The following is a 27334-nucleotide window of genomic DNA, read 5'->3' as shown; positions in this document are numbered from 1 at the left end:
CCCTCGCTCCCTCGCTCCCTCGCTCCCTCGCTCCCTCGCTCCCTCGCTCCCGTGCAGCCCTCGCTCCCTCGCTCCCTCGCTTCCTCGCTTCCGTGCAGCCCTCGCTCCCATGCAGCTGGAGAGATAAAAGGAAGAGGTTCAATAATAAAGCAAGCAACTGAAGAAGAAAGGTGCCTCCCGTCTCTCTGTCCTCATCCTTTCAGGTTTAGGACCTGCTGGCAGGATCCTGACGTCGCGACTCGCGACACAAAACCATCTGACCTTATTTCTATATTGGAAGAGAGCCTCTTAAACTCCTATCAGTGTCAAATGAGGAAACGTAAACAGCCCATTAATCACTGCAATTTAGTCCTTAGGAAACCAGCTGAACTAGATTCTCGTTTCCAAAGTATTGTAAGTTTCACCACGCACCCAAAACCAGAAGAGATTTTGAATTCGCCCACGTTTTCAGCAACTATGACAAACATTGCTGTCGTGATGACACAATGCCAGTACCATAGATATGAAGTCAATTATCAAACGTGATTTGAATTCTGAGGTACTTGATTTATTATTCTGAGAGACTAACCTTGAATTTGCAGTGATCCTCTGCCCTCAGCCAAGATTTATTTATTTTTTATTTGAAAAGGAAGAAGTAAAACTCTTTTATTCCCAGATTATATACGTTAAAAAACCCTATGGAACCCACAAAAGAGCTACTAGAGCTAATGAATTTCACAAGATGGCAGGCTACAAGAACAAAATACAATTATATGTCCATGTTCTAGCAAAGGGTAATTGGACATTGAAATTTAAAATACTATTTACCATTTTAAAAAGCTGAAACTAATAAGAAATTACATTAGTCTCCCCTATTTGTGGTTTCACAATCCATGATTTCCCCCCTTCCATGATTTCAGTTACAGTTAACTGTAGTACAAAAATATGAATGGAAAATTATACACGAAAATAATTCTTAGAATTTTAAATTGTCATTGTAAATAGTGTGAAGAAGTCTCAAACCACCTTGCTCCATCCCAGCCAGGATGTGTATTATTCCCCAGTGAATCCATGCTGTATATGCTGTCCACCCATTGACAACTGAGAGACTGCATTCACATAGCTTTGTTACAATATATTGCTATAGTTCTCCTATTTCATTATTTTGCTGCTATTCTATTACTATTGCTAATTTATAAATCAAAGTTTATCATAGGTACATAGGTATGTATAGAAAAAGCATATGATCAGTACTACCCATGATTCCAGCACCCATCTGAGGTTATTGGACCGAATGCTCTGCAGAGAAGGTGGAATTATTGGATAACAAGCTTGCAGGATAAAGACCTGTATTTTTTTCTTTTTTTATTGAGTTTATTGGTACTTTTAAAAAAAAAAAGTATACAGTACAGTTACATTCATCATTGGGATCTTGTACCTTTACATGAAAGATCTTGGTTCTCATTTTTTCCCCATACTGCTGCCCTCCCTTCACCCCCTCCACCTTCCCCTATTTATAAAGATTTTGTTTCCATTTTTTCCTTTTCTCATATTTTTTCTTTCCCCTATTTCCTTTCCCCTACCCTCCCCACTTCCCCTACAACTTTAGCCCTTTTCTTCCTATTTCACATTATCAGTTATACAATTTGGATCTTATTTACACTTTTAGTTTTTCACACCAGAGAAACTATTAAGACTTGTATTAATTATGTTCAATAAATTGGTTATTTTGGTTCACTGCTGGGGATTGATTCCAGAACTTTGTGCATGTTAGGCAAGTACTCTATCATTAAACCATATAAATATATTTTATATTTGCTTTGCTTTTTTTCCAGGTAGGGTCTCCCTTTGTGGTTCAGGCTGGCCCTAAACTATTTAGCCCAGGCTAGCCTCAAACTTTTGGGATCCTCCTGCCTCAACCCCCTTAGTGCTGGGATTACAAGTGTGGTTCACCATGCCCAGCTCCAATAAAATATTTTTTTAGAAAGGGTAGAATTAATATTATTATTTATAATTGGGTATGTAGTTTCCTTATTTTATACTTTTCGTAAATAAAAAAATAAAATTTTTAAAACAAAAGAATAAACTCAGACTAAACGTTCCTTTTGTTCCTCTACATCCCACTGCTTTATGGTCTCTATTAAGAGAACCTAAATAGGAACCAATTAACTGTAAATACAGTGAGAAGTCTGGGAAATTGAACAAGCAGGTCATGTTCACCCAGTGTTTATACTCCAGCCATCAAATGATATACTTTGAGTCAGAAACACACATTAAATTTAGATCAGATAGCCTTGAAGTTTTTCAGTGTACATCTACTGCAGTTTGCTTGTCTCTTCTAACAATGGTTTTTTAAGAAAAACATTTGACAGTGTAAGAGGACATCATACATTTTATATTTCTGTTCAAGCCAAATATCACTGACTTTTAAAATTCAAGTACATAACTAAAGTAATTATAGTGATTTCACAAAAAAGGATAATACAATGTGTATAATTATACAAATGCCTTTCACTAAACATAAAGTTGCATTAAAATGTGTACTCTTATTCCTTATCAACAGATGGTTTAAAAAAAAAAAAAGTAATTGAGGGCCAGGGATTTCGATCAGTGGTTTAGGTACCTGCCTCACAAGTGCAAGGCCCTGAGGTCAATCCCCGGTACCAAAAACAAACAAAAAAAGCAATTGAGCAACTTCCAAATCAACATGCCAATCTTAATTCAAAGTACATGAGATTCTCACAGAGAAAATATTCCTATTTGCTTCCAATATAAGTTATTACTGTCACATCTATTTATAAAAGATTGCTTGGGTTTGCTATCTTACTCGCAAACTCAGTGCAATCAGGGGCAGCCCAGAACTGTAGGGAGGAGAAGTCTTTCTGGGTGAGAGTAGGAAAAAATTGCCTCAATTCCATCTAAATGTGAGGAAAATCTGAAAAACAGCTCTCTGGGACTTCTTTAATGCCTTCCAACTAGAAGAATATGTGTAGGGATCATAGAGAAAATCTGAGTTGTTTTAGAGAACAGAGAGGCTCATTCATGCAACTTGCATGTACAAGGTCAAAGTCTTGAAGGCCACCCTGCAAGCAGTTCTGTGTGCCAAGTGGTTTACACCCAAACTGGAAGCAGATGCTATAGATGTCCTACTGACATCCCTGGTTTTTACCTCTTCAGAGTATAATGGACTGAATTCTATTTGCAGATTTATCTGAAGATTGTCTTTAACCCTTGGCCCTTTCTGTCTGTGGTTTGATAGGCCAGAAGTGGTAGTGAATCTGATTTTCCAAGGATGCCCCTTAATCAAGGCCTAAAAAGACTTGACATATAAATAACTCACTCTCTCCTTTTGAACTGGATAGTTGTGGGTTCTTTGTTTAAACTGGCTTCCAACTTCCTCCACAGGTAGGAGCCCTAATTGTCCACAGTGACAACTTGCCCAAAAAACCCCTCCTGATCACACTTCTCATCCCCTACCCATGTGTACTAGGATCACCTCCAAAATAAACCACTTTTATTTGACTCTTTGTCTCAGGGTCAGCTTTTAAGGAAATGCAAACTAAGAAACAAATGAAAGAGATCCAGCGAATAAAGAGAGGAATTTATTGACAGTTTCTTGCAAGTGCAGGAAGAGTGTAATTGAGTTGATCTTCAGAAAGTGGATTCTAGGACCTGGACATTGCCAGAATTCACTCCCTTATTTTCTCCTAGGGTTGACCTCATTCTGTCAGACTGGCTTCCTCCACAGCTGAAACATGACCACCAAAATACTTCCTAGGTCTTTTGTATCCTAACTTCAACTCTGCTCACTGGGTCCCAGCTCAACACATTCTCAGGAAAGAGTTCTAATTGAATCAGCTCAACTCAATGAAACACTCCTACTGCTATCATATTTGCAATAGAGGCATGAATGCCAGGACAGAACTCCCGAAGTATGACCAAGGCAGCAAGATCTCTCAAAACCATATAATTCATTTTCTTCCCATTTCACAATGGGAAGAAAAGGGCTAAAGGTGTAGGGAAAGTGGGAAGGGTAGGGGAAAGGTAATAAGGGAAAAAAATATGAGAAAATGAAAAAAATGGAAATAAAGTGTTTGTAAATGGGGAGGGGAAGAGCGGGTGAAGGGAGGGCAGGGACAAGGGGAAAAAATGAGAACCAAGACCACCTGTCATGTAAAGGTGCAAGATCCCAGTAATGAATGTAACTTACTGCACACCTAAAATGTACCAATAAACTCAATAAAAGAAAAAAAAAAGCCATATACTTCAAATGAAAAGAAGTGTTGTCCTAAAGAACTAGGCTCTTGTTCCCAGCCTGATGACAGTACTTGCTAACTGTGTTATACTGTCTTTCATCCCTCTTTATGTCTTTACAATCATCCCATGACATATATAATCACACACACACACACACACACACACACACACACACACACACCACTCCATTTCATGTAGAGAAACTGATACCCAGAAAAATTTAGTGGCATGTCCAAAGTGAAACAGGAAGGTGGAGAGCTGGAATTATACCCAGGTCTAGCATCTGCACTGGTTTCTACTGGCTCCTAAGGGAAAGGACAGCTACACAGGCAACCCCTCAACACCTCGTTACTTCTGCTGCCGCGGCAGCTCTGTGCACTGGTTTCCAAGTTTATAGATGAAACAGTTCTATGAAAATCACAAATGAACTCAGAAGAAACAAGGTGAGTGGAGACTGCACAGAGCGAGAGGCCAGTGCCATACTGGGAAATAGGCCAGTTTGGATGCCTGGAACATGAAACGAATTTAGCTCACGTGCATAGAATCTCCAAACGTCAGCCCCCAAATGTGTGGCTCTTGAAAATGCCTTTCTGTAAAAATGAAGGGTTTTACATGGTTTAGTGTGACAAATGTGTATCAAGGTTACAAGCAGTTCACATTTTCAAATCTTTTTTTTTTGACATTTTATTACAGGCCATAATATTGTCATAATTTGAAAGTTTTACTATAAATGTGTGTTTTCTCCCAAAGGGACATTTGCATTTCAGAATATTGGATTTCTGACTAATACCCTACTACAATATTTTAAGAATATGACTTTTGGCACTTTAAAAGGTTTTCTTTTACTGGCACTGTGCTATTGTTCCTAGGGTTCTTTCTGAATCTTACTTTTTTATTAATACATTTTAATTACACCGAGTAATGGGTTTCGCTTTGGCATATCTATGCATAACATAGCTCCTATGGTTCTTACAGAGAGTGCAACATGCCAAGATTTTAAAAATAATAATTTAAATTTTAAAATTAGTAACAGTATAAAATACTCATGCCAGCTAAATTAGTTATGACATAAATTGATATAAAGGGATATGGCTGGTAAGATCACTTAGAGTAATGCATTTATAAGAATAAATAAATTGAGGGGGGGAAAGGAAAGGAGGGAATGGAATTAATATGAGAATGAAAAAAAATGGAAACAATGTCTTTGTAAATAGAGAGGAGTAGAGGGGTTAAAGGGAGGGCAGGGGGATGGGGAAAAAATAAGAACCAAGATAGAGTACGTAAAGGTACAAATTTCCAATGATGAATGTCACTATATTGTATACCTAAAATGTACCGATAAAATAATTTTTTAAAAAAAGAGTAAACAAGCCAAATGCAGCCCTGCAAGATAACTAAAATTTTGCTGAAAATGCCTCCTGAGATGGCAATTTGGCTTTCATGTTGCTTTGTGGTTTAAATCCCCTGACTTCCTCACTCTTTCTTCCTCTTTACCCTTTCTTCCCTTTGAGCTCCTGTTACCATTTCACTAAATCTAATTCATGTCCAAGTGCAGGGTCATAACCACTGAATCTGAACAAAATGCGTCACTTTGTATAACCCTCATGTAGCAGACAGAACGTGGCACAATTACCGTGCAGAAAGCACAGCAACCAGCCCTTTGGCCTTTCCCTTGAGTTCTCCAGCATAGACAGGTCCCTGTTCCACCTAAGGCTCTCTGTATTATCCCGAGGGCTTCTTGAGTAAACCTGATGCATCTCATGACAAGCATCACAGGATTTTCCAACCTTTCTCCCTGCCACACTTAGGTCTATGGGGGGGGTGCCTGGGTGTGTACATGTGTGGCCAAATTAAACTGAATTCTCCTTGTCATGTGCTCCTGCCACATTAAGTGCTGTATTATCAACTTAAGGGGCAAAGAAAATGATGAGCATGTCTCTCTTTCCTTTCCTTCCCTTGGTTTCATTTCACAGATCTCCTGGAAAAATAGCACTTCCATCGACTGACTTTCTGGTTGAAAGATGCCTGGTGAGGCTACAATGCCAAAGGGTAATTCCCAGGTCTCCCACATCAAGGCACAAATCTCAACGCAGCCAAACTATAGCTCCTGTTTTTCCCTATGTCTTGAACCTATTCAAAATTAAACTGGAGAAAGATAAATTTCACCATTCAAAAGACACTCTGGAGACATACTAATGCTAGAGGCACAGAGGGGGGAAAAAAATTCCTACTGTTAAGAGGAAATAGAGCCATCGAACATGATATAGCAGTGTTGAGGCCCTGTGCCACCACTGTCAGTCCAGGAACAGTGTACTGTAGTTACTTGATGCATCAGTTATCAATTTACTGCTTCTTGTGTCCTAAATACCCGCTTCTGCAAACAAGAGAATCCCCTTTTTTTTCCTCATTGAGTTTATTGGTACATTTTAGGTACATAGTACAGTTACATTCATCATTGGGATCCTGTACCTTCACATGACAGGTCTTGGTTCTCATTTTTTCCCCTTGTCCCTGCCCTCCCTTCACCCCTTCCTCTCCTCCTCTCCCTATTTACAAATACTTTATTTCCATTTTTTCATTTTCTTCTATTTTTTTTCTTTTCCCTTATTACCTTTCTCCTACCCTTCCCACTTTCCCTACACCTTTAGCCCTTTTCTCCCTATTTCACATTGTCAATTATCTTATTAGGATCTTATGTACTATTATAGTTTATTTACACCAGAGAAACTATTCGGTAATTACACATGTGTGACTTATTTATCTCACTTAGGAGTATATCCTCAATATGTATCCATTTTCGTATGAATGAATCTAATTTCTCATTCTTTATAGCTGAGTAGTACCTGCCAAAGATTAAAACTAGACCCTTATCTTTCACCATGCACTAAACTAAAATCCAAATGGATTAAAGATCTAAATATTAAAACAGAAACACTAAACTTGCTGGAAGATAAGTTAGGCAGAACTCTTGAAGACATTAGCATAGGAAAAGACTTTATGAACAAATCCTCAGTAGCACGGGAACTAGCAGAAAGAATCAACAACTGGGATCTCATCTTATTAAAAATCTTCTGCACTGCAAAAGAAACCGTCAACAGAACTAAGAAACAACCTACAATGTGGGAAAAAAATTTTACCAGCTGCTCCTCAGAAAAAGGACTCTGATCTAGAATATATAAAGAACTCAAAAAAAAAAAAAACAGCCCTTCCAAATATAAAGACCCAATTCAAAAATGGGCATTTGAAATGAACAGACATTTCTCAGACAAAGAAGTAAAAGCAGCAAGTAAATATGTGAAAAAATGTTCCACATCACTGGTCATTGGAGAGATGCAGATGAAAACAACACTGAGATCCCACCTCACCCCACAAAGAATGGCTACTATCAAGAAATCAACCAATAACAGGGGGCCAGGGATTTAGCTCAGTGGTTCGGTGGCCTGCCTTGCAAGTGCAAGGACCCAAGTTCGATCCCCGGTATCAAAAAAGAAATCAACCAATAACAAATGTTATCGGGGTTGTAGGGAGAAAGGAACCCTTCTCTATTGTTGGTGGAGTGCAGACTGGTGCAACCACTATGGAAATCAATATGGAGATACCTCAAAGAGCTGGGATTAGAGGTTCCATTTGACCCAGCCATCCCTCTGCTGGGTATCTTTCCAAAAGAATTAAAAGAATCATATCACAGTGATATATGCACACCTATGTTTATAGTGGCACAGTTTGTAATAGCTAAAACTTAGAAACAGCCCATTTGCCCATCAGTTGGAGACTGGATAAAGAAGATGTGGTTTTTCAACAAGAGACTCCCTTTAAGTACACCTCCTCTAAAGTGAGCACAGTATCAAGCTTTCTCTGTAGATGGTGCTACGGAGACTATGCAGGAGGAAAAGGCTTCCTGCAACTCTGGCATGGGCAGGGTTAGGCTGCATAGTATAGGACTGGCCTATAGAGCCTGTCTCAGCCCCAGGCCCAGGCCCCTCTCCTGTAACGCTGGAGCTTCAGCCTGGTACTATTTTAATGCAAGCCTCTAGTTCAGGAGCCAGAGCCAAGCATAGCCCATGCCCTATAAAGGCCTCATGAGCAGAGCCTGGATCACCCCCATCCCTCCTCCCCAATGTTTTCAATTCTGAAGGTCTTCTGTGCCACTGGTAGTGAACCTCGCTGTGTGCTGAGGCCATGTGAACTGACTCCTAGCTCCTCCTCCTGCCCTGCAGACAGCTGTGCCTACTGGCTCAGCAGCTCCAGGCCAGCTCCCACCTGGCCCACCCAAGCAACTTCACTGCTGACTGCTGGGTTACCACACCCAATCCCTCCCAAGTCTGTCCATCCTGGGTAAGGACAGGATAGCAATGCAGTGAGGGTGAAAAGGAAGGAAAGAGCGAGGAAGTCAGGGGATTTAAACCACAGGGTAACACAAAAGCCAAAATAGCCAGCACTAGGATATGTTGAGCTTCCCTCTATATTATTGGGACTTTTATATCACAGTTAAACATTCATCATATTAAAATTTCTCTACTTTCTATCATCTGATTGGAACCAGGCTGCCACATTTCAGTCTGAGATTTGGGGCCCATGTGTCAACACTAAGCACTTAAAATAGACCATTTCTTTGTTTCATAGGTCTTGACTTCTGAAGCTACTAAAGGGGTTATGCTTTTTGAATGACTTTCTGTGCTACATACATCACGTTGTACTGAAGATGGCCACAAACTCTGTGCGTGTGCTTCCCTATAGAGGTACAAGTACTTCTCCACGCCCCTGAACTTCAGCTGGCCTCACTTACTTTGAACACTAGACTGCAGCAGGCAAAGTGCTAAGTGACATCCAAGACTAGTCTCACAGAGGCCTTGCACTTCCTCTCTGCCCTCTTGGAATTGCGCTGTACCACCGTCACGTAAATCAAGGCTATCTGGAGATGTGGGGGCCCTCACCACAATTTCTGTTGAGCATCCTCTGTTTAAATTCAGATGCCAGATCGATGAAGCCAACATGGACCTACCAGCTGAGCCAGTGACTCTGGAGCTCATCTACCTGAGTCAGCCCAGCAAGAACTGCCTAGCAAGCCCTCAAGCCTGCTGCTCTGAGCAGGTGGAATGGATTGTTATACAGCGGTACTGTAGATAACTACAATATACATCCCCTCCTCATGAAACAAGGCTCTAATTTCTTAACTGTTCCATAAATTAGAGGCAAATTTGAGGACATTTCTTGTGACCATTCTCCAGGTAAATATGCTAAAATAAGATAGTGCACTCATTCCCTTTCACACCTCTTTCCAATAGAAAATGTGAAATATCATATATAATATGTAATATAGATAGGAAGAGACTTAAGTGTCAATATTTAAAATGAAAAACTAGAAAAAATAAACATGAAGAAGTCAAATATGTACACTTTTGGGTTAACTTATAAAACATGAGCACTATAAAAAGGGAAGGAAAATAAGATGGGAAAACTGAAGATAAATGATTTTGAATTACTAGTCGATAAAAGAAACACGGGCTTCCACTGATAGAATCAATCATCCAAGGGCTATCTTCCTCGCACACTGCTCAGGAGTTCAGAACAATTTAGACTGAGAAATCCATGCTGTACACAACACGGTGCATCTATATTCACACTTGTAATCTTGGCTGCACAGATTTTAACAATGCTAGGGACACAAAATGAAAATTAGGCACAATCTATGTACACTATGGTATTTCTCCATCTATCCATAAACTATGATGTCTGTTGATCAAAAGACAATGTAATATTGAAATTATATGAAACTATAAATGTTCTTAACTTAGAATTGTATTTTTTTCTTTTCCAGAAATGACACAAGTTTTCATTGTGAGTTCAGAAGGAACCTCAGGTTTCATCAAGTTTGCTGTTATTATTGAAAACATACCAAAACACTTTTAAGTGTTGACTAATGAGAAAACCATGAAAGTTCGAAAATTTTTAAAATAAGAATTTTTAGTTGAATGAAAGTAAAACTTGGCAAGTAATAAATCTATTAAATTGATGAAGGCACCTGGAATGTGTACATTTTAACAGAAAAATCTTGTGTACCTGAAGAAAGCATCAATTGTTGTACAATATTTTAATTCATGACATATCAGTTAAGCACACCAATTATTCACTATTGAGTTAGCAGGCAGAATGGTTAAGAGGCACACTCTGGAATCCAGCTATCTGGGTTTGAAACCAACCTTGTGCACTTACTAGCTATATAATGCTGGATATGATTATTCCTTTAAGATTACTTCTTAAATAGTCATACTAAATTTGAGGATTAAATGACTATTAAGTACACTTAGCAGTACCTAACAGTACTTAATAAGCTCTCAATAAGTGTTAGATAAATTAAAATAGCAAAATCATGGGGTTAGTAACATAAAGCTAGACATGATGTGGTAGGATATCATTAATGCATGATCTCATAATTTCTACTCAGCATCTTCTGTTTCTATTCATGAGGCCATGCGAACTATTCCACTACTCCTCTCTCTCTCTCTCTCTCTCTCTCTCTGTCTCTCTCTCTTTCTCTCTCTCTCCAGATGGTGAGGACAGAAGAGGTGACAATACACAGGTAAATTATCCTGTTGGGCCACAGAAGAGCCATAACAGAAGCAATCACAGGCAAAGGCGTCCCCTGCCCACCTGATTAAAGGACCATGGCAGACAGCTCTGTTCCTGTAGGTCTTCATGTTTGGATGCTAAGAGCATCTTCTCTCATTTTCTTAATTCTTATCTACTCTGACCTGGCTTTTGGAAAGGTCCTGGTCCCTACAATAACCAAAAAGCCATTCAAGAACAAAATGTAGAAACAAGGGGAAAGTTGCTATAAATAAACATAATAAAATTGATTCTTCTCTATTGTGACTATGAAGAAACAAGCCTGATTCTTGGCACAATAAAACCTATACATTGAAATGAGTATTATCCTTTCAAACTTGTCTTTCAGTATATAACAATCATGATTATCTATGAGTGCTTACCATATGCCAGGATAGACATTACTTCATTTCACCTTGCAGTAATCGTAGGACATGGGCAATCATATTATCCCAAATTGCAGCTAAAGAAACTAAGGCATTGAGTTCAGTAATGTATAACCTTCACCAACAGACCTCGACTTTAAACCCAGGCATTCTGATTCTAGAGCTTTTGATTTTAGCAACGACCTACTGACCTACCTATCAGTGCTATGTTCTTACTCCAGTTATGTTCTTATCTTTGAAAACTGTTCATTTGCAGGTTCCCTCAGAGTCAATTTATCAGTCATAGAAAAATACTTGTCTTGGGCCAGGGATTTAGCTCAGTGGTTCCACCGCATGCCTCACAAGCGCAAGGTCTTGAGTTTGATCCCCCCGCCAAAAAAAAAACCTTGTTTCAATAAATTATAATCTGACAATCAGCCTCTGGGTCCCGGAGAAATCATGAAGAGCCAGAGAGGCAAAGATCCTATGCTTCTGGTATTTGTTTTAGTGAGGGGCACTCCTGACAAACCAACTAAACTGCAAATGCTCCTCTACTTACCACAGGGGTTATATCCTGATAGCAAGAAATCATAAGTCAAAGATGTATTTCATGCACCTAACCTACCAAATATCATAGCTTGGCCACAGAGTACAGTAGGGAGTACTTGTGCTCAATGGCTGACTGGGAGCTGCGGCTCACTGCCACTGCCCAGCATCCGGGAGGCACCTTACTGCACATCCATGGTCCAGGAAAGGATTAAAATTCAAGTACAGTTCCTACTGAATGCATGTTGCTTTCACACCATCATAAAGTGAAAAAGTTATAAGTCAAACCACCCAAAGTTGGGGAGCATCTGCACAATATTAGATCAGGCAGAAAAAAGGGCCATGAAATACTAAAGCAAGATATGGGAGTTGAGTCTGCAGGGAGGTTGCTATTTTGGGCAGGTGTTCGGGGAGATGTTCTCTATGCAAGTGACATTTAAGCAGAGATCAGAATGAAGGAAAGAAATAAACTCAGAAGCAAACGAGAAGAACAGAATTCCAAAGGTGATCATTTTGGCGCTCTGAAAAAACAGTGAGGGGTGAGGGGCTGGGAGGGATGATAGCACAATTTTGCACAATAAAAGGAACAATTTTCTTCATAGCACATCATTTTGGGTATTCTTCATAATCGTAGAAGTACTGGATCACTCACGTAGCAAATATTTTTGTGAAATTATTTGATTCAGGGCTGGGGACAGTAGTTAACAAAATAATTGTGAACTATCACAAAATAAATAAAATATTCAACTATGTGGAGGAAAAGTGAATGGAATGTATAAACCAAAGGAAATATACTTTGTCCAGGGGTTCACCTGAGAAGGCTACAGTCTAGTTGAGAGCTGAAGGCTAGGGAAAGAGTGAACCAGATGACAAGCCAGACAAGGGTATTCCAGGTAAAGGAAGCAGCACGGTGTATAAGAGGCCCTGTGGTCAGAGGGCCCAGACGGAATCACTACAGTCAACTCTGGCTTGAGATCAAGCTGGAGAAGTTGGCAAAGACCAGAATATGCAGGGTTGCATGCTTGTAGTTATGCTGAGAACTTGGTCTTTACACAAGCAATCAAAAGTAACTGAAGTGTCTTAAGCCACTTAAGACTTTAAATTCCGAGTCTATGTAGCTTAAGAACTTAAGAGGTGCAGTTAGGCACGCTTCTCTTTGTTGCAGCTTATCCAGGTTTACATACAGGATTATTTTGATCTACCCAATAACACCTTTACAAGCTTCCCCAATTATCTATTGTCATAATGTGAATAGGATCATAATAAGCAGTGCAGTTTCAAAAAATGTCTCATTCCAGTAGTAGCCAAACTTTCCCATTTTCATTATATCATACTCAATTGTTAAATAACAAATATATGTTCCATGAAGAATTAGCATGAACTGTTTCCCAGAAACTCAAATCCTAAATCTACTCTGAAACGATAGTTGAAGATGGCCTGCTGTTTTTCCCCCTCTGGAATTAGAGTAAGATATAGAGATAAAAATAACGGAAACAAGGACCTTATTAAGAGATTATTTTCCTTGAGAAGATCACAAATACTTCCCTAGTAATGAATCAAATCAGCTGAAGAAAAGGAACTTTTACTGACCTTCTGTTCTGGCACAATCATTCCAGCAATTCCCTGCAAACCATTTATCTAGCGGCTGCATAAAGAATAACAAATGCGCTGAAGAACTTCCTACAAGAGTTGATAAAGGGAAGTGTCTTCTCTAAAATAAGTGAGTACCAGAGGAACCAAAGCAGAAAATAAGGAGGAAATTATATAGGAATATAAAATTCATCAACTTGGGGACCCTGGAGAACAGGGACAGAGGTTCTCCATGGCATCACAAATTCACATTTGTAGGTTCAGAGCTCCAAAGAATCATGCAAAAATTACAAAATTTGAAAGGAAGCTCTACAGGGCGTTGATTTCATGTGAACCTTTTAGAAATCAGGTCCCCAAACTGCAACTCAAAAGCCACTTATTTATCACAAAATGGCAACACTGCAATTGAAGCTGAACACTGAGGTTTCAGTTTGGAAAATATAACTCACACACTGGGCTCACGCACCAGCAGAGGGGGTTCTGTGTGCCCACTGCAGCACACATGACAACACTGCCACCACAGTCTAGGGTAAAGGGGCAATTTAGGGAGAAACACAAGGTGTAAGACTCAGAACAGTGATTGTGAAAGGCGTCAATTTTATTTTTCTCCAATTTAAAAATTCAGAGAAGGCACCAAAGTGAGGATCTGGAAAATTCAAAAGAAACTAGACATATCAAACAATTTATTAGGATACATTTTAAATTTAAAACAATTAAGACTCGAATTATCACAGGCCTGACAATGTGAGGACCCTGGCCAGGTCCCCTCCCACTCATTTTTCATTTGGCAACATAATACCTCAAATAATGCCCATAGGTTCCCTGTCTGAGGGCCTTTCCTAGCCCAAACATGAAGATTTTCATTTGTGACAGAGAAGAAAATACTCCAATTTCTCATTCAACAATAGGACAACTGTAAAACATTTCCAAGGCTGTTATCATACGGTGCTCTACAAGCCTGATTCATGCTCCCTGTAGTAGCTGCCATCCGTTCACTGTCTCCCTTTCCTACTCCCATCCTAGTGATTCCTGGGATCTCTCACAAGCAATTCCATTTGAATCGCTGCTTAATGTCTGTTTTGGAGAAGCTCAAGATGAAACAGTAACAGAATATCATCTAGAACTGAGTTCTTTAATTTCATACAAGGACGATATCGGGGCCGGGGATTTAGCTCGGCGGTTCAGTGGCCTGCCTTGCAAGCGCAAGGACCCGAGTTCAGTCCCCGGTACCAAGAAAAAACAAAACAAAACAAAAACAAATCAAGTGCATGATATCAAAAACTAGGAAGAAAACATACAAGCACAACTCCACAATAAAACCTAGTGAATAAGGAATTTCTGGAAACTAGGGTAGAGGAGGAAGAAAAGAAATAAATAGAAAATTTTTAAAGTAATTTAAAAGAGTGAAGGCTTGATAGAAAGATGAATGTTAATAAAACATATTGCACATTGCACATTATTAAAACAATTATGATACTACATGAAATAATAACTTACCCATATTAGTAGGATTTAGTTTTCTAACTCTCCAGTTAGTTTAAAAGCTAACAGACATTAAGGCTATGTCTTTGGGATAAGAAAGCAAAATCCTTCTAATCTTCTGTATTTCTTCCTTCAAAGTTTGTACATTTATTACACAAACACACATCTAAGTGTCATATTAACAATTCTGAACTTGACTCATAGACTTGGCAATAAAAATCTGCTTATACCAAAAATGAGAAACTGAAATTTAAGCTTGTATTTTATCCATTCTGTAATTTTGACAATCAAATCTGTTCAGGAATATGTTATCAGTTAACATTTTTGTGATCAATTTTTCATTATTTCTGAAAAACTATGCAAAGTGAAGGAAGATAGACTTATTTAAAAGCAGCAGGTAATGAGTGGTGGGCCTTATTATTAACAGGTCAAATATAAAGGTAAACGTGTAGTTTTCAAGGAATATTAGCTTGGCCACCAATCTTTTAGTGTCTTCTCAGGAAACTAGTTTTTAATATAAAATGTAAAAAATTTCTAGTAAAATAAACCAAGCTAATCACCCTCTACAAAGATTATTCTGAATATATATAAATATATATTAAAGAACTTTGTAAAATGGGGCTGTTATTTCAAGACAATTTCCAACCTCTCTTGAGATTTATTTTCAGTTCTATTCCCAGGACTCAATTTACAACAATATGCCAAATTTTAAAAAAGAAAATGAAAGTATCTTGATTGCTTGACACATTGAATCAGATGCTGGGATATTTTTCTGATATTTGCTATTATGCTACCATATTTGCTAGCTCATTTCAACAAATTGAGATAAATGGTGTGTGGTTAGCAAAAGAATATTCTTGCTTCATAATAATAGCTTGCAAAAGAACCTTCAAAGTATGTTTTTTAAGCTTACAAGAATCTCAGTTCCTCACACATTTACCCAAGGAGCAACTCACTTTGTATACATGTGTCTAAATATATACATCATCATTTATTCACCCATGAAATAAAATTTATTCAATAAGTATTATTTTCCTGGGACCAGGAGAGGTAATAAGATATAAAAATCTTCTCCCTAGACTTTAATGTTTATAAGTAGAAAAAAATAAGAGGTAGGTATCTACAAGTAGATGCAATAAAAAATCCCAACTGTTGGGTTGGGTAGAGCTTCTACTAGTTTATTCACAGATCCAGTTAGCCATCATTGCGTGCCAATCCTGTGCCAAGGGTCCCCCCAATTCAGAAGTTACAAAAGGGGCAAAGCTACCTGAGAAGAAAGATTAATTTTTGTGGCAGTTGTTTAAAACACACATAATGATCCACAATTCCTTTTGTATGTATTACTTAGGTCTGTCTTTCCTAAAATTCTCTTTTCTTTGCAAGCCAAGAGTAAAAATGAAAGTCCAATACAATGATGGAGACTCATAAGGCAATTCTCCTTACCAAGAATACAGGATTGTTCCAACAACAGATGTGAGCTTACTGTTTTCTTGTTTTTGCTTTGCCAGGCCAAAGTCAGCTACAAGTAACAGAACAAACAATACGTTAGTGTGTTTTTCCAGACTTAGGATTATCCCCTAACTTCTGACATTGTGCACAGTGACTATTATTTCACATCACAGAAGGCTTTGGCTTCTCCTCCCTCTGTCGAAGTGCCCCACGTGCCGGTCTTCCACACTGCCCTGTCTTCATTAATGGCATACTATGTGCGCATTGTGCCACTGCACTTACCTTTGAACACAATGAGATTTATCATTTCATAAAAAACCTGAAATAAAGCCCTGCTGACTGCAACAAGGTAAAGTTTTTGAACTGCGTTTTTATTTTTTAGGTTATCCTTTCCAAATTTCTAGTAAATGACATTTTGGCATAGGACGATCATCCTTTCATCTGATCAAAAGAAAAGAAAGTTAAGTCTGAAAAACCATCACAAAAGTCAGAAAACTTGCAATTGAATGGTGTCTATTTGTAAGAAGTCACATTATCTGCAAATTAAGGTTTAAAACAGTACAGGAGTAAATGGTACGAGAGCAAATTTTAAATTAATAATGCAAAAATTACATATATTTTATATAAAAATATATGTAGTATAACACTGAAAACATATTCATTGAAAACGACACATTATTTGTTTTATTTTTCATTGACATGTAATAATTGCACGTTTATGGAGGAAAGTGTGACAATTAAATTGACGAATATAATTTGCAATATTAAAATCAGGGTAATTGGCATTTCTTCTTTGTTCAACTTAAATTCATTTTAAAGTAGGACCAAAATAAAAAACTGTGCATATTAGCAGGGTGACATAGGATGTTTTGACACATGAACACACTGCCTGGTGATTCCATGAGATTACATACCTATCTGCTCAAATATTTATCATTTCTTCACAGAAAATAAACCATTCGAACTCCTTTCTCCTAGTGGTTGAGATATACAGAGCATAACTGTTACCCACAGTCACCTGACCCTGCAATAATACACACAGAACTTCTGGTGCCTGTCTAATTGTAACTTTGTCTCGCTTTATCCTTCCTTCCCCACTATTCTTAGTCTCTGGTAATCACCATTCTACTTTCAACTTTTCAAAGGTTGACTTCTTTATAATGTATACATGAGTGAAATCATGTGGTTCTTCTTTTTCTGTACCTGCCTCATTTCGTGTAACATAGTAATATCTCAGTCCAGCTATGTTATCATAAATGACAGGTTTCATTCCTTTTATGGCAGAATAGTATTCCACTGTTTCTGTGTACCACAATCTCTTTACCACTTATCAGCTGATGGACCTTTAGGTTGTTTCCATTTCTTGATTAATGTGAATAAGTCCTACAATGAACAAGGAGGTGCAAATAGCTCTTTGACAACCTGACTTCATTTCCTTTGGATACATACCCAGGTAGTAGGACCGCTGGATCATATGGCAGTTTTATTTTTAATTTTTGAGGAACTTTCATAGGATTTTCCATAATGAATTTATTCATCTACACTCCCACCAACAATGCACAAGGGTTCTCTTTGTTGTACTTTAGTCTTTTTGATAATAGCCATTCTTACAGTTTCAGGTGACAGTTCATTTTAATTTTTTATTTGCAGTTCCCTCATGATTAACAATGAACATATTTTCATATACCCATTGGCCATTTTTATATAATCTGTTGAGAAACTTCTACTGAGGAACAGTATAATGAAATTAGGGTAAAGATTGTTCTTATTACAAAGTGCAAAGTATTTGGCTGAACTGTCTATGTCCTAGGACCTCATGGAAAGCAGAATTTAAAAGTGATAATTAGGATATTTGGCAGAAAAATTGTCTAAGCAGTAGAGGATTCAAGATGTTGCATGGCTTCTAATAATTATATAGTAAAAAATGCAGTAGGAAACAAATGATTTAAATGTAGAATTTATAATTCAGATGGAAAGAATAAGAAAATATTCAACCTATCTATATAAAAATTTTAAAAAAACACATTTGAAGGAGAATACTGAGGGTATGGCCAAGTGACCTTTTGCTCATCGATACAGATAGAAGGAAGCCAGGTTGTACTCACCAGGGCCATGGAGAATGACCCTGAAGGCAGTGCAGAGGACCTTCAGGTAAGCTAAGACCTTGCAGGTAAGATTTCCAGAGAGGTACTCAGAAGACCTCAGCATTCACGGCCCTAGAGTCTTCTCCCTTCCTTCTGGTGAAGCCCTTCTTCATCACCCCAGCTGTGCTTCAACCCAGCTCAGACTGCTCCAGAAGGTATAAGCTCAAAAACGTTGATGTCGTCCATGTGATGTTCACAGAATGCAAAAGCTACAGGGCCTGACTTCCTCCATCTGAATGTCAAAGGATGTAAGAAAAAGCCTGCAAGCTCAGGCAGGGACTTGTCACAGGGCAGGACCATAGCAGAAAGTCCTCACTAGGGCAACGCCTAATAGGGCCATTAACACGGGGCCACCTTTGAGGCCACGGAACTGTAGAACTGCCAACGTGCACACCAGCTTGGTAGAGCAGCAGCTAGGAGACTCCAACTAATGGCAGCTTGCAGCATAGGCTGAACCTGAGCAATGGCCTGCCCTAGTGCCCGGAAGGTGGCCCAAAGAGTAAACGAAGATAATTCTCCAGATTTAATATTTTATGTTGTTTGCCCTGGTGGGTTTTAGATTTACTAGGAACAGTTATCCTTTTTTTCTTTCCTATTTCTTCCTTTAGGAATGGAAATATTTAACCCATACCTATATGACATTTTATTTTGGCTCACATTTGGAAGGGTATTTGCCTCAAATGAATCATGCCTTGAGTCTCACCAACATCTGATTTAGATAAGCCTCTGGACTCTGGTGTGTTTGTGCTGGGACAAGTTAAAATATTGGGCTTGTTGAGAATGAATGATTGTATTTTATATGTGAAAATTTTATATGTGAACTTAGGCGACCAGCTCAGAATATTATCATTTGACTGTTTCTCCCAAATAACATATGCTAAAAACTTAATCCCCAGTATAACATTGTTAGAAGGTGAGGGCTAATGGGAGATGCATGGATCTCATGCATGGATTAATGCTCTCATTACAAATGTTCTCATTAAAATTCCTTTTAAAATAATCACTTCGGCTCCCCACTTTCTCTGTCTCTTTTGAACACACCCTCTCACCCTTCTGCTTTCCACCATAGCAAGTTATAGCAAGAAAGCTCTCACCAGATGTCTAACCTCCAGAACCATAATGAGTCAATAAATTAGTGTCCATTGTAAATTACCAAGTCTTCGGTATTGTTATCGCAATGCAAACAGACTAAGACAAGTACAAAATACGGGCTGACACCTATAGCTCTTCTGGGTATTTTTCTCAAAGAATTAAAAGCATGATACTACAGTGATGCAGGCATACTCATGGTCATAGTAGTACAACTCACAGTAACTAAGCCACGGAAACATCCTACACGTCCATCAACAGCTGGATGGACAGACACATATACACAATGTATATGCAGTGGAGTACAACTTGGTCATACGGAAGGTTATATTTGAGTCATTTGTAGGAAAATAGATGTACTTTGAGACCATAATGCTAGGTGAAATAAACCACACACAGAAGAGTATGTCTCTTGTAAGAGAAAACAAAGCATAAATAATTTAAAGAGCAAAATAAAAGACAGACAGAAGGAGACAGGGAGGTAGACCTTTTGCAGATGGGAAGGGGATCTAGGGATGGAGGGATAGAAGGACAGAAAGGGAATGAGAAGTCAAAAGGGCTAACATGTGAAATGTATATGTACCAATTCCCCACAATGAATGCATGTACTCTGTATCACAACCATGTATTAACTTTTAAAACAATAAAAAGCAAGAAATAAAAATGGGTTGAGGTTTTTATTTTTCATATATATTATTTCTAGTTGTCTCAGTACAATTTATTACAACTAGCTCCTCCTGGGCCAGACGCCTGATTTGTATATTTATTTAGATAGTCAGTATCCTTCCTTAAGCATTTCCTACATATTTCAAAATTATACTCTCAAAAGGATTCTTAACCCTACCCCAAACAACTCCTTGGTTCCCTGCCAATAAATGGCATCATCAAAGACCTAGGTACTTTCATAGTTCAGATGCCAATTGTCAGATTACCGCCTGCCTCTCAGCTTCAAATCCACCCTCCATTGCCCTGCTTTGTGATTTTGGAGCTGGAGCCTGCAAATATTTCTCCTTTGCCAGCTGGGATGATGGGAAACACTGTCAGTGGATGCCAAGGAGAAACTGCAAGAAGAGGGTTTCTCTGCTCTTCTCTTCCTGGCTCTGCTGAGCTTCCTCTTTTACCTTGCTGCTATAGCACTTATGTGGTACGTAGGCTGAGAAGTGCTCCGTTCTCCTCCCAGCAACTTCCTAAAAGATTCTGTTGGCACTCTATCCTACTTCCCAGAAAGACTCACAGTCCCCTCAGCAGACAACATGCCAGAAGTTTTGTGCTAACTTTGTAACAACTCACAGGTAAGATTCCCAGGAGTTTCTCCCAGCATTCTAGCCAGACAGCTGGTCTCACAGATGCCCCAGCCAAAGTTCCACTAACACATCCAAGCATGGCTTTATGAGATTTGTTAGCTTCTCGGGAAGAAACTTTCTGTAAACAGCTCCATGCTACACCACTTAAATGCCATTTTTGGCCACAGTGGGCCATAATCACTCTCTCCTACAAAGTCTGAATCATGTCCTCCACTGCAGTGTAGACTACACTCTTCTTAGTACAGACTATACTGGGAACTCACAGGTAATGAATATAACACACAAAAATTATGAGATGCTAGGTTGTAACAGGATCCTAGCTTCTGTTTCTGGGTGCTTTCTCTTGCTCATTTGACTCTGTCAGAACGCAGCCACTATGTGGGAAAAAATCCAGGCCATTCTACTGCAGAGGCCACATAAGGAAGAGTATCCTTGGAGGATGAGAGGCTGAACTCCCACCAGCTAAGTGCCACAAATCCCTACCAGAGAGTGTGGTGAGCCTTATTAAAAGCATAATCTTGAGCCCTGTTCAAGGTTTCAGATGATGTAGCAATAGCTGGCGGCTGACTTCAAATCCGAGACAGATAGGGCAGAGTCACCCAGTCATGTTGCTCTGAGACTCCAGACCCTCAGAAATTGTGAGAAAGTGTTCAATGTGGTAAGCGACTACATTCTGGTGGAATTTACTAGGCATTGATGGACAATGAATACAACCACTGTCTCCCTTGTCCATGCCACCGTGACCTCTCACCAAAGCTAATGAACTGTATCCCTTTAACAGATTCCCTTTTCCATGTCTCCCCCTGAAGTAAATTTCTCCATATCAAAACCAAAACTGACTTTAAAATATCTAAAGAAGACATCTGTGGCAGTTAAAGTGTCAACTTGACTGGCTTTGAGATCTATCCTAGGGTTGCTGGAACACACTTCCGAGTGTAGTCTGGTCCCTTCCCCACCACCTCTCTGGCATTCTCCCCCTGCTCTGTTTCCTTGAAACCTTGAACTATTCATTTTGCTCCTTCATACTCCTTTCCCATCTTTCTGCTTTGGAGCCAGCCACATCTTGATTAAAAACATCTGAAACCATGAGTCAAATTAAACCTTTCCTCCTACACTGCAAGTGTTGGGTAATTGTGCTCTAGCAATGGGGGAGCTGGCTAATACAGGAAACTGGTACCAGAGAAGTGAATCAGTTTAGCCTGACCATGTGGTTCAGAAGCCTTTGTAACTAGTTTGTGGGAAGACTTTGGGGAAGTCTGGAGAGGAAGGCTAAAGATATTCTTTAATGCTATAAACAAAGCTTGATGAATGATTCAGTTGGAACTCAGAAGACCAAAATATTGATAAGAATGTAGACAGTAAATACCAGGAAAAGAAGGAAGAAGGACTATAGTAGCAGTTGAATTAGAAGCCATATATATTACACTTTGGTAGAAAATGTGTCTATAATTTGCCTATGTCTTGAAATTTTGCAAGAGACTGAGATTAAGAGCAGTAGACTAATTGATTTGGCAGATGAAATTTCAAAGCAGCCCAATATTCAAGTTGTGGCATAGGTACTGATAGCTGCTTTTAGTTAGATTTATAATGAGAACCAGGGGTATAATAATTTGAAAAACTTAAACTCTGACCTCTCCAGAAAAACACATATAAAGATTTAAAGTGGGAGAAGAAAAGAGGTATGGTTCCTGAAATGATTAGAGCCATAAAAAGAAACCAAGTACTTTGTTCAAAGACAAAAAGATGCCTTGAAGGCATTTCAGAAATTAGCAAAAAACCACTCATCACAAGCTCAAAGTTTCAAAAATGTCAATCTTTTCCTCGAAAAAAAAGTTCCTAGAACTCCTGCTCAAGAAGAAAATTCTAGGGAATTGGTTCCTTGGGATTCATTTTACTGTGTTCAGTCATCCAAACACTCAAAGGCTGCTGCATCTATGGTTTAAAGAAACCTGGATACCATACCCACTGACAGTAGACATTGGCAACATCTGTGTGATACAGCTTTACCAGCATGCAGAATTCAAGAGCTGTGTAGTCATGGAGACTTTCACAGAGGTTTCAAAGAAAGGCCTGAGAGTCCAGGCTAAGAACCCCTGAGAGCGGTGTGTGTAAAGCTCTAGAAATGAAGCCAGTGGTGCAGTGCAGATTCCAGTTATCAGAAATAACAGGAACTTAGAACATCTGTCAAGGAAATCTCTTGGGCTACGAGAGGCGCCTGCCCAAGAGAGAGGCTGTATGGGTGGCAACCAGCAAGGCCATAGGGGTGGGACTGTCCAAGTCCTCTGGAATTCACATCTTACTACCATGTGCCCCAGACGCTGGAGAGAGAGCTATATAGGACTCAATGTTTGTCCTGCTGAATCTCAGTCTTGTTGGATCCTAATATTTTCCATCCTGCTGTTCTTCCCTGTACCATTGGACTTTGATATGTAACTCCATTTTTTTTTTATTTTTACAGAGGTTCACAGTTAAGAGTTTATCATGAGTCTCAGAAAAGACTTGCACTTGGACTTTTGAAAAAATGCAGGAATTGTTAAAAATTTGGGGAAGGGATTGTTGCATTTCCAGTTGTATGCAAGATAGTTGTACAAAGTCTGATCAAAATATAATGTGAATGTTTACATTTTTTAATTATTACAGTTAAAGATACATTGCCATTAATTTCCCTTAAAACACACCCCTTGCTTGAAACACACATCCCATTATGCTTGACACTTTTTGGTGGAGTTCTAGAAGTCCTCTTTCATGAGTGTCTTCATGAGATACGATTAAACATATTGTGAACACTGCTGCTAAATGACATCTAATAGGAAAGCAGACTTGTAAAACCTCCCCCACCCTATTCACCAGAACACCAAGTCATCATGTGACTTCTGGCTGTTCCCCAAAGTTAAAATGACCATGAAAAGTAAACATTTCAAATCAATTCGGGACATCCAGAGAGCCATGGCAACACAACTAAAGACATTTATGACAGAGGACTTCCAGAACTGCTTCAGAAAGAGGAAGGAACGATGGGATACATATACTAAAGCACCAAGAGTATTTTGAGAGGATTAATGGCAATGTATTCTTCACTACAACAGAAATAAACATTCACTGTATTTTTTCAATCATACCTTTTATTATGTTAGGAGGGTTAACAAACTTGCTACTATCTTTATTGGGAGATTAGGTATGTTTTAAGGGGATGTGTGTTTTTTATTTGTTTGTTCGTTTGTTTGGTACTGGGGATTGAACTCAGGTCCTTGTGCTTGCGAGGCAGGCAGCAGAACCACCGAGGTAAATCCCCGGCCCTTAAAGGGATGTGTTTAAAGCTGGCAAGAGGTGAGATGTGAGCGTGAAGGGGGAGTGTTCACTTGATCGCTTTGGGATCCAAGCCGATAACGAGTGGAGCACACTTCGAGATGTCTGGGTGACTCACGAAGGCATAGCCTGTGGGGCTTTTTCTGGTCCCTCATCTCTTCTCTGGCCCCGTTTCCCTGGTCTGTCTCCTGGATGGCATGAACTAAGTCTCTTGCTTCACCATTTTGTTTCTGCTTTAAAGCTAAAGCTCCTGAGACCACAAGACAAATCAAACTTTTCTTCTTTTAAGTTGAAGATTTTGGGTATTACACAAGAAAGTTTACTATCATTATTATTATTAGGGTGTTGGTTTTTTGTTGTTGTTGTTGTTGTTTTTGTTTTTTTTCTTGGTACCAGAGATCAAACTCGGGATCCTGTGCTTATGAGGCAGGTAGCAGCACCACCAAGCTAGATCCCCGGCCCTATCATTATTATTAAGATAATATCACTATGTACAAGGTTAAAACTCCACAAAGACCTCTGATGAACATTGAGTAAAAAGGCCTAAAAGACCACACATATGTGAATTTTCAGTATCTTTCTAGTATATACTATTGAAAATTGTGCTTTCCTTAAACTCTTCTATTTTATTTATTAATTCTTGGTCAGGGGGTGAGCTTTTCAAGATTGAACATAGGGGCTCATGCATGCAGGCACTCTATCACCGAGCTATATCACTAGGCCTTTTTTTTTTTTTTTTCTGGTACCAGGGATTGAACTCAGGACCTTGCACTTGTGAAATAGGTGCGGTGCCATTGAGGTAAATACCAAGACCTTTTATTTCTTTTATAATTTTGAGATAAGACCTCTCTAAGTTTCCTAGCCTGGGCTCAAACTTACTATCCTCCTGCCTTAGGTTCCCAAATAGCTGGGATCACAGGCATGTACTACAGTACCTGGCCACATTTATTTAATTCCTAGTCCTTTTTTTTTTTTTTTTTTTCTGGTACCAGGGATTGAACTCAGGACCTTGCACTTGTGAAATAGGTGCGGTGCCATTGAGGTAAATACCAAGACCTTTTATTTCTTTTATAATTTTGAGATAAGACCTCTCTAAGTTTCCTAGCCTGGGCTCAAACTTACTATCCTCCTGCCTTAGGTTCCCAAATAGCTGGGATCACAGGCATGTACTACAGTACCTGGCCACATTTATTTAATTATTAGTGTCTGTCATTATCTAAAACTACTTTATTTATTCTTATTTATTTAATATCTATATATTTATTTGTTCATTATTCAGAACTAGTGTGCAAGATCCATAAGTCTGTATTGCTTATCATTATAGATTGACACATGTATCTTAATATATGTATATATCTCTATGCATGATTATATCCACCTATCTACCTACCCAACTTTCCTTTCCATTCAGTAGTACCACTAGCAAACAGAACATATTAAAAGGCAGTTACATGAAGTATTGTTTACAACTGTCCACAAGGCTAGATGGTGTGTTCCAACCTTCTTTTCTTCTAGTATGTGTTAGAGAAAATTAGTTGTAATTTGAAATTAACCAATCACTACATAGAAGAAATAGTACTACAGCATGTTTAGAGAGCTCACTATAATTTTAGCCCATATAAATCCTGAACAATATAAACTAATATTGTGACTTTTAGTTCTAATATTTAAAAATCATATTATTTTTATAAAATCTTATTGATTTTAAACAGCAAAAATTGACAAGAATTATAATAATTTTACTCACTGCAGTTGACTTAGAAATGGCTGAAACATGGATAGATGTCTGCAAAAACAGATGTTTAAGCACAAGGACCCGAGTTCATCCCTGGTACCAAAAAATAATAACACAGATGTTTGAGAAATGTTCTTAAAGAGAGTAAAAACCAATACTGTTTGGCCATTTGGAAGTGTTTCTATGATTATTCCCTCATTTTTATCATATTTGGAAACTAAAAGTTTTTATTTCAGAAATTATGACTAAATTATTAGTCATTAAAGCATTCTCATGCTATTGTAGGAATTCATAGATGACGACAGAAAACATTTTGCATACAGCATGTTATGAAAAATCAGGGTTAAAAAAAAACAGCTTTACTTTGATAGAACAAACAACACAGGAAATGTTTTTAAAAACTAGTATGTTATAGGGAAGGGTGAAGGGGGTGAAGGGAGGGCAGGGACAAGGGGAAAAAATGAGAACCAAGACCTGTCATGTAAAGGTACAGGATCCCAATGATGAATGTAACTGGATCGTTTGCTTTAATTGTACCAATAAAATTAACAGGAAAAAAAAAAACCTCATATGTTCGCACTTCACCCTGCAGCTGTCAGACTTCAAGTGGAAAAGCTGTCCCGAGCCCCGCAGGTCCCTAGATTCTTGTTCTGTCCTTTATATCTCTGTGATGCTGGATGTATCACTCAACTACTCTGATTTTTCAAAAATGGCCTAAAACACCAACAAGAGGGCTGCTCCTCCAATGAATGACAACAGATGAGAAGCCCTTTGAAACACTGTACCTATGTAGGGTATGCTCATCCCTGTCCCCAGGGAACTCAGCTGTCCCTGAGCTCTCCCTTCATTTGTGAGTCAGTGACTCCCCTGTTCACAGCCAAGCCGAACTCTCAGGCTCTGTCTGAGGTCTCGCCTGCAGTCTAACAAAGTGCCTGCCAACTCCCACTCAAGACTTCACTCCTCGTTCACGGCCGTCTGCGATACCACGTCACAGCAGGTGACACTTCGTCCTCCCCTTGTCCTGGGCTTGAAATCTCGGCCTTAACTCTGCCTCCTGCAGTTGTTCCCTCGCTCGCTCTTGAGACTGAATCTTCCTTTGATTTCCAGTTTAAATGTTCCAGGAGCCCAGATCTTCCCGCACTCTGTGAAAATCGGGGTTCACTTCATGAGAGGGCTTTTCCTTCCTATCTATCTCACAGGATATTTGCCAATGGAACAAGCCCTGCAAACCATCTTCCCTGAAGCCAACACAGTATCAGAAGGTCTTCTGCTTGCTCTTCTTTATAAAATTTCAACTGCCTTGTCTGGCCTTCAAGATTGTCCATTTGCACTAAATTCACTCATTTGTCCAACATTAAAGACCTATGTTCCGGGTACTGGGCTAAGCACTAAAGATTAGATAATAACCAGATCCAAAACCATCTATATTGACACAGACCTTAGGAACTAGTACATTTATAGCTTGATATACTCTCTAAAGGA

General features: G+C 38.9%; 1 protein-coding gene across 5 annotated transcripts in view; it reads right to left on the bottom strand.

The window, feature by feature from the left end:
- The window catches only part of Nek10 (NIMA related kinase 10), a 237548-nt gene that overhangs the window by 130069 nt on the left and 80145 nt on the right, over nt 1–27334 (bottom strand). For all 5 annotated transcript variants that reach the window (XM_010638285.3, XM_010638286.3, XM_010638287.3 and 2 more), the window contains one exon: nt 16269–16344. In XM_010638285.3, the coding sequence (XP_010636587.1) occupies nt 16269–16344 (76 nt within the window). The remainder of the gene's footprint in view (nt 1–16268; nt 16345–27334) is intronic.

This window comes from Fukomys damarensis, unplaced genomic scaffold (assembly GCF_012274545.1).
Source record: "Fukomys damarensis isolate Sample0158 unplaced genomic scaffold, DMR_v1.0_HiC HiC_scaffold_28, whole genome shotgun sequence".
Taxonomy (NCBI): Eukaryota; Metazoa; Chordata; class Mammalia; order Rodentia; family Bathyergidae; genus Fukomys; species Fukomys damarensis.
This window is presented reverse-complemented; position numbering and strand designations above follow the sequence as displayed.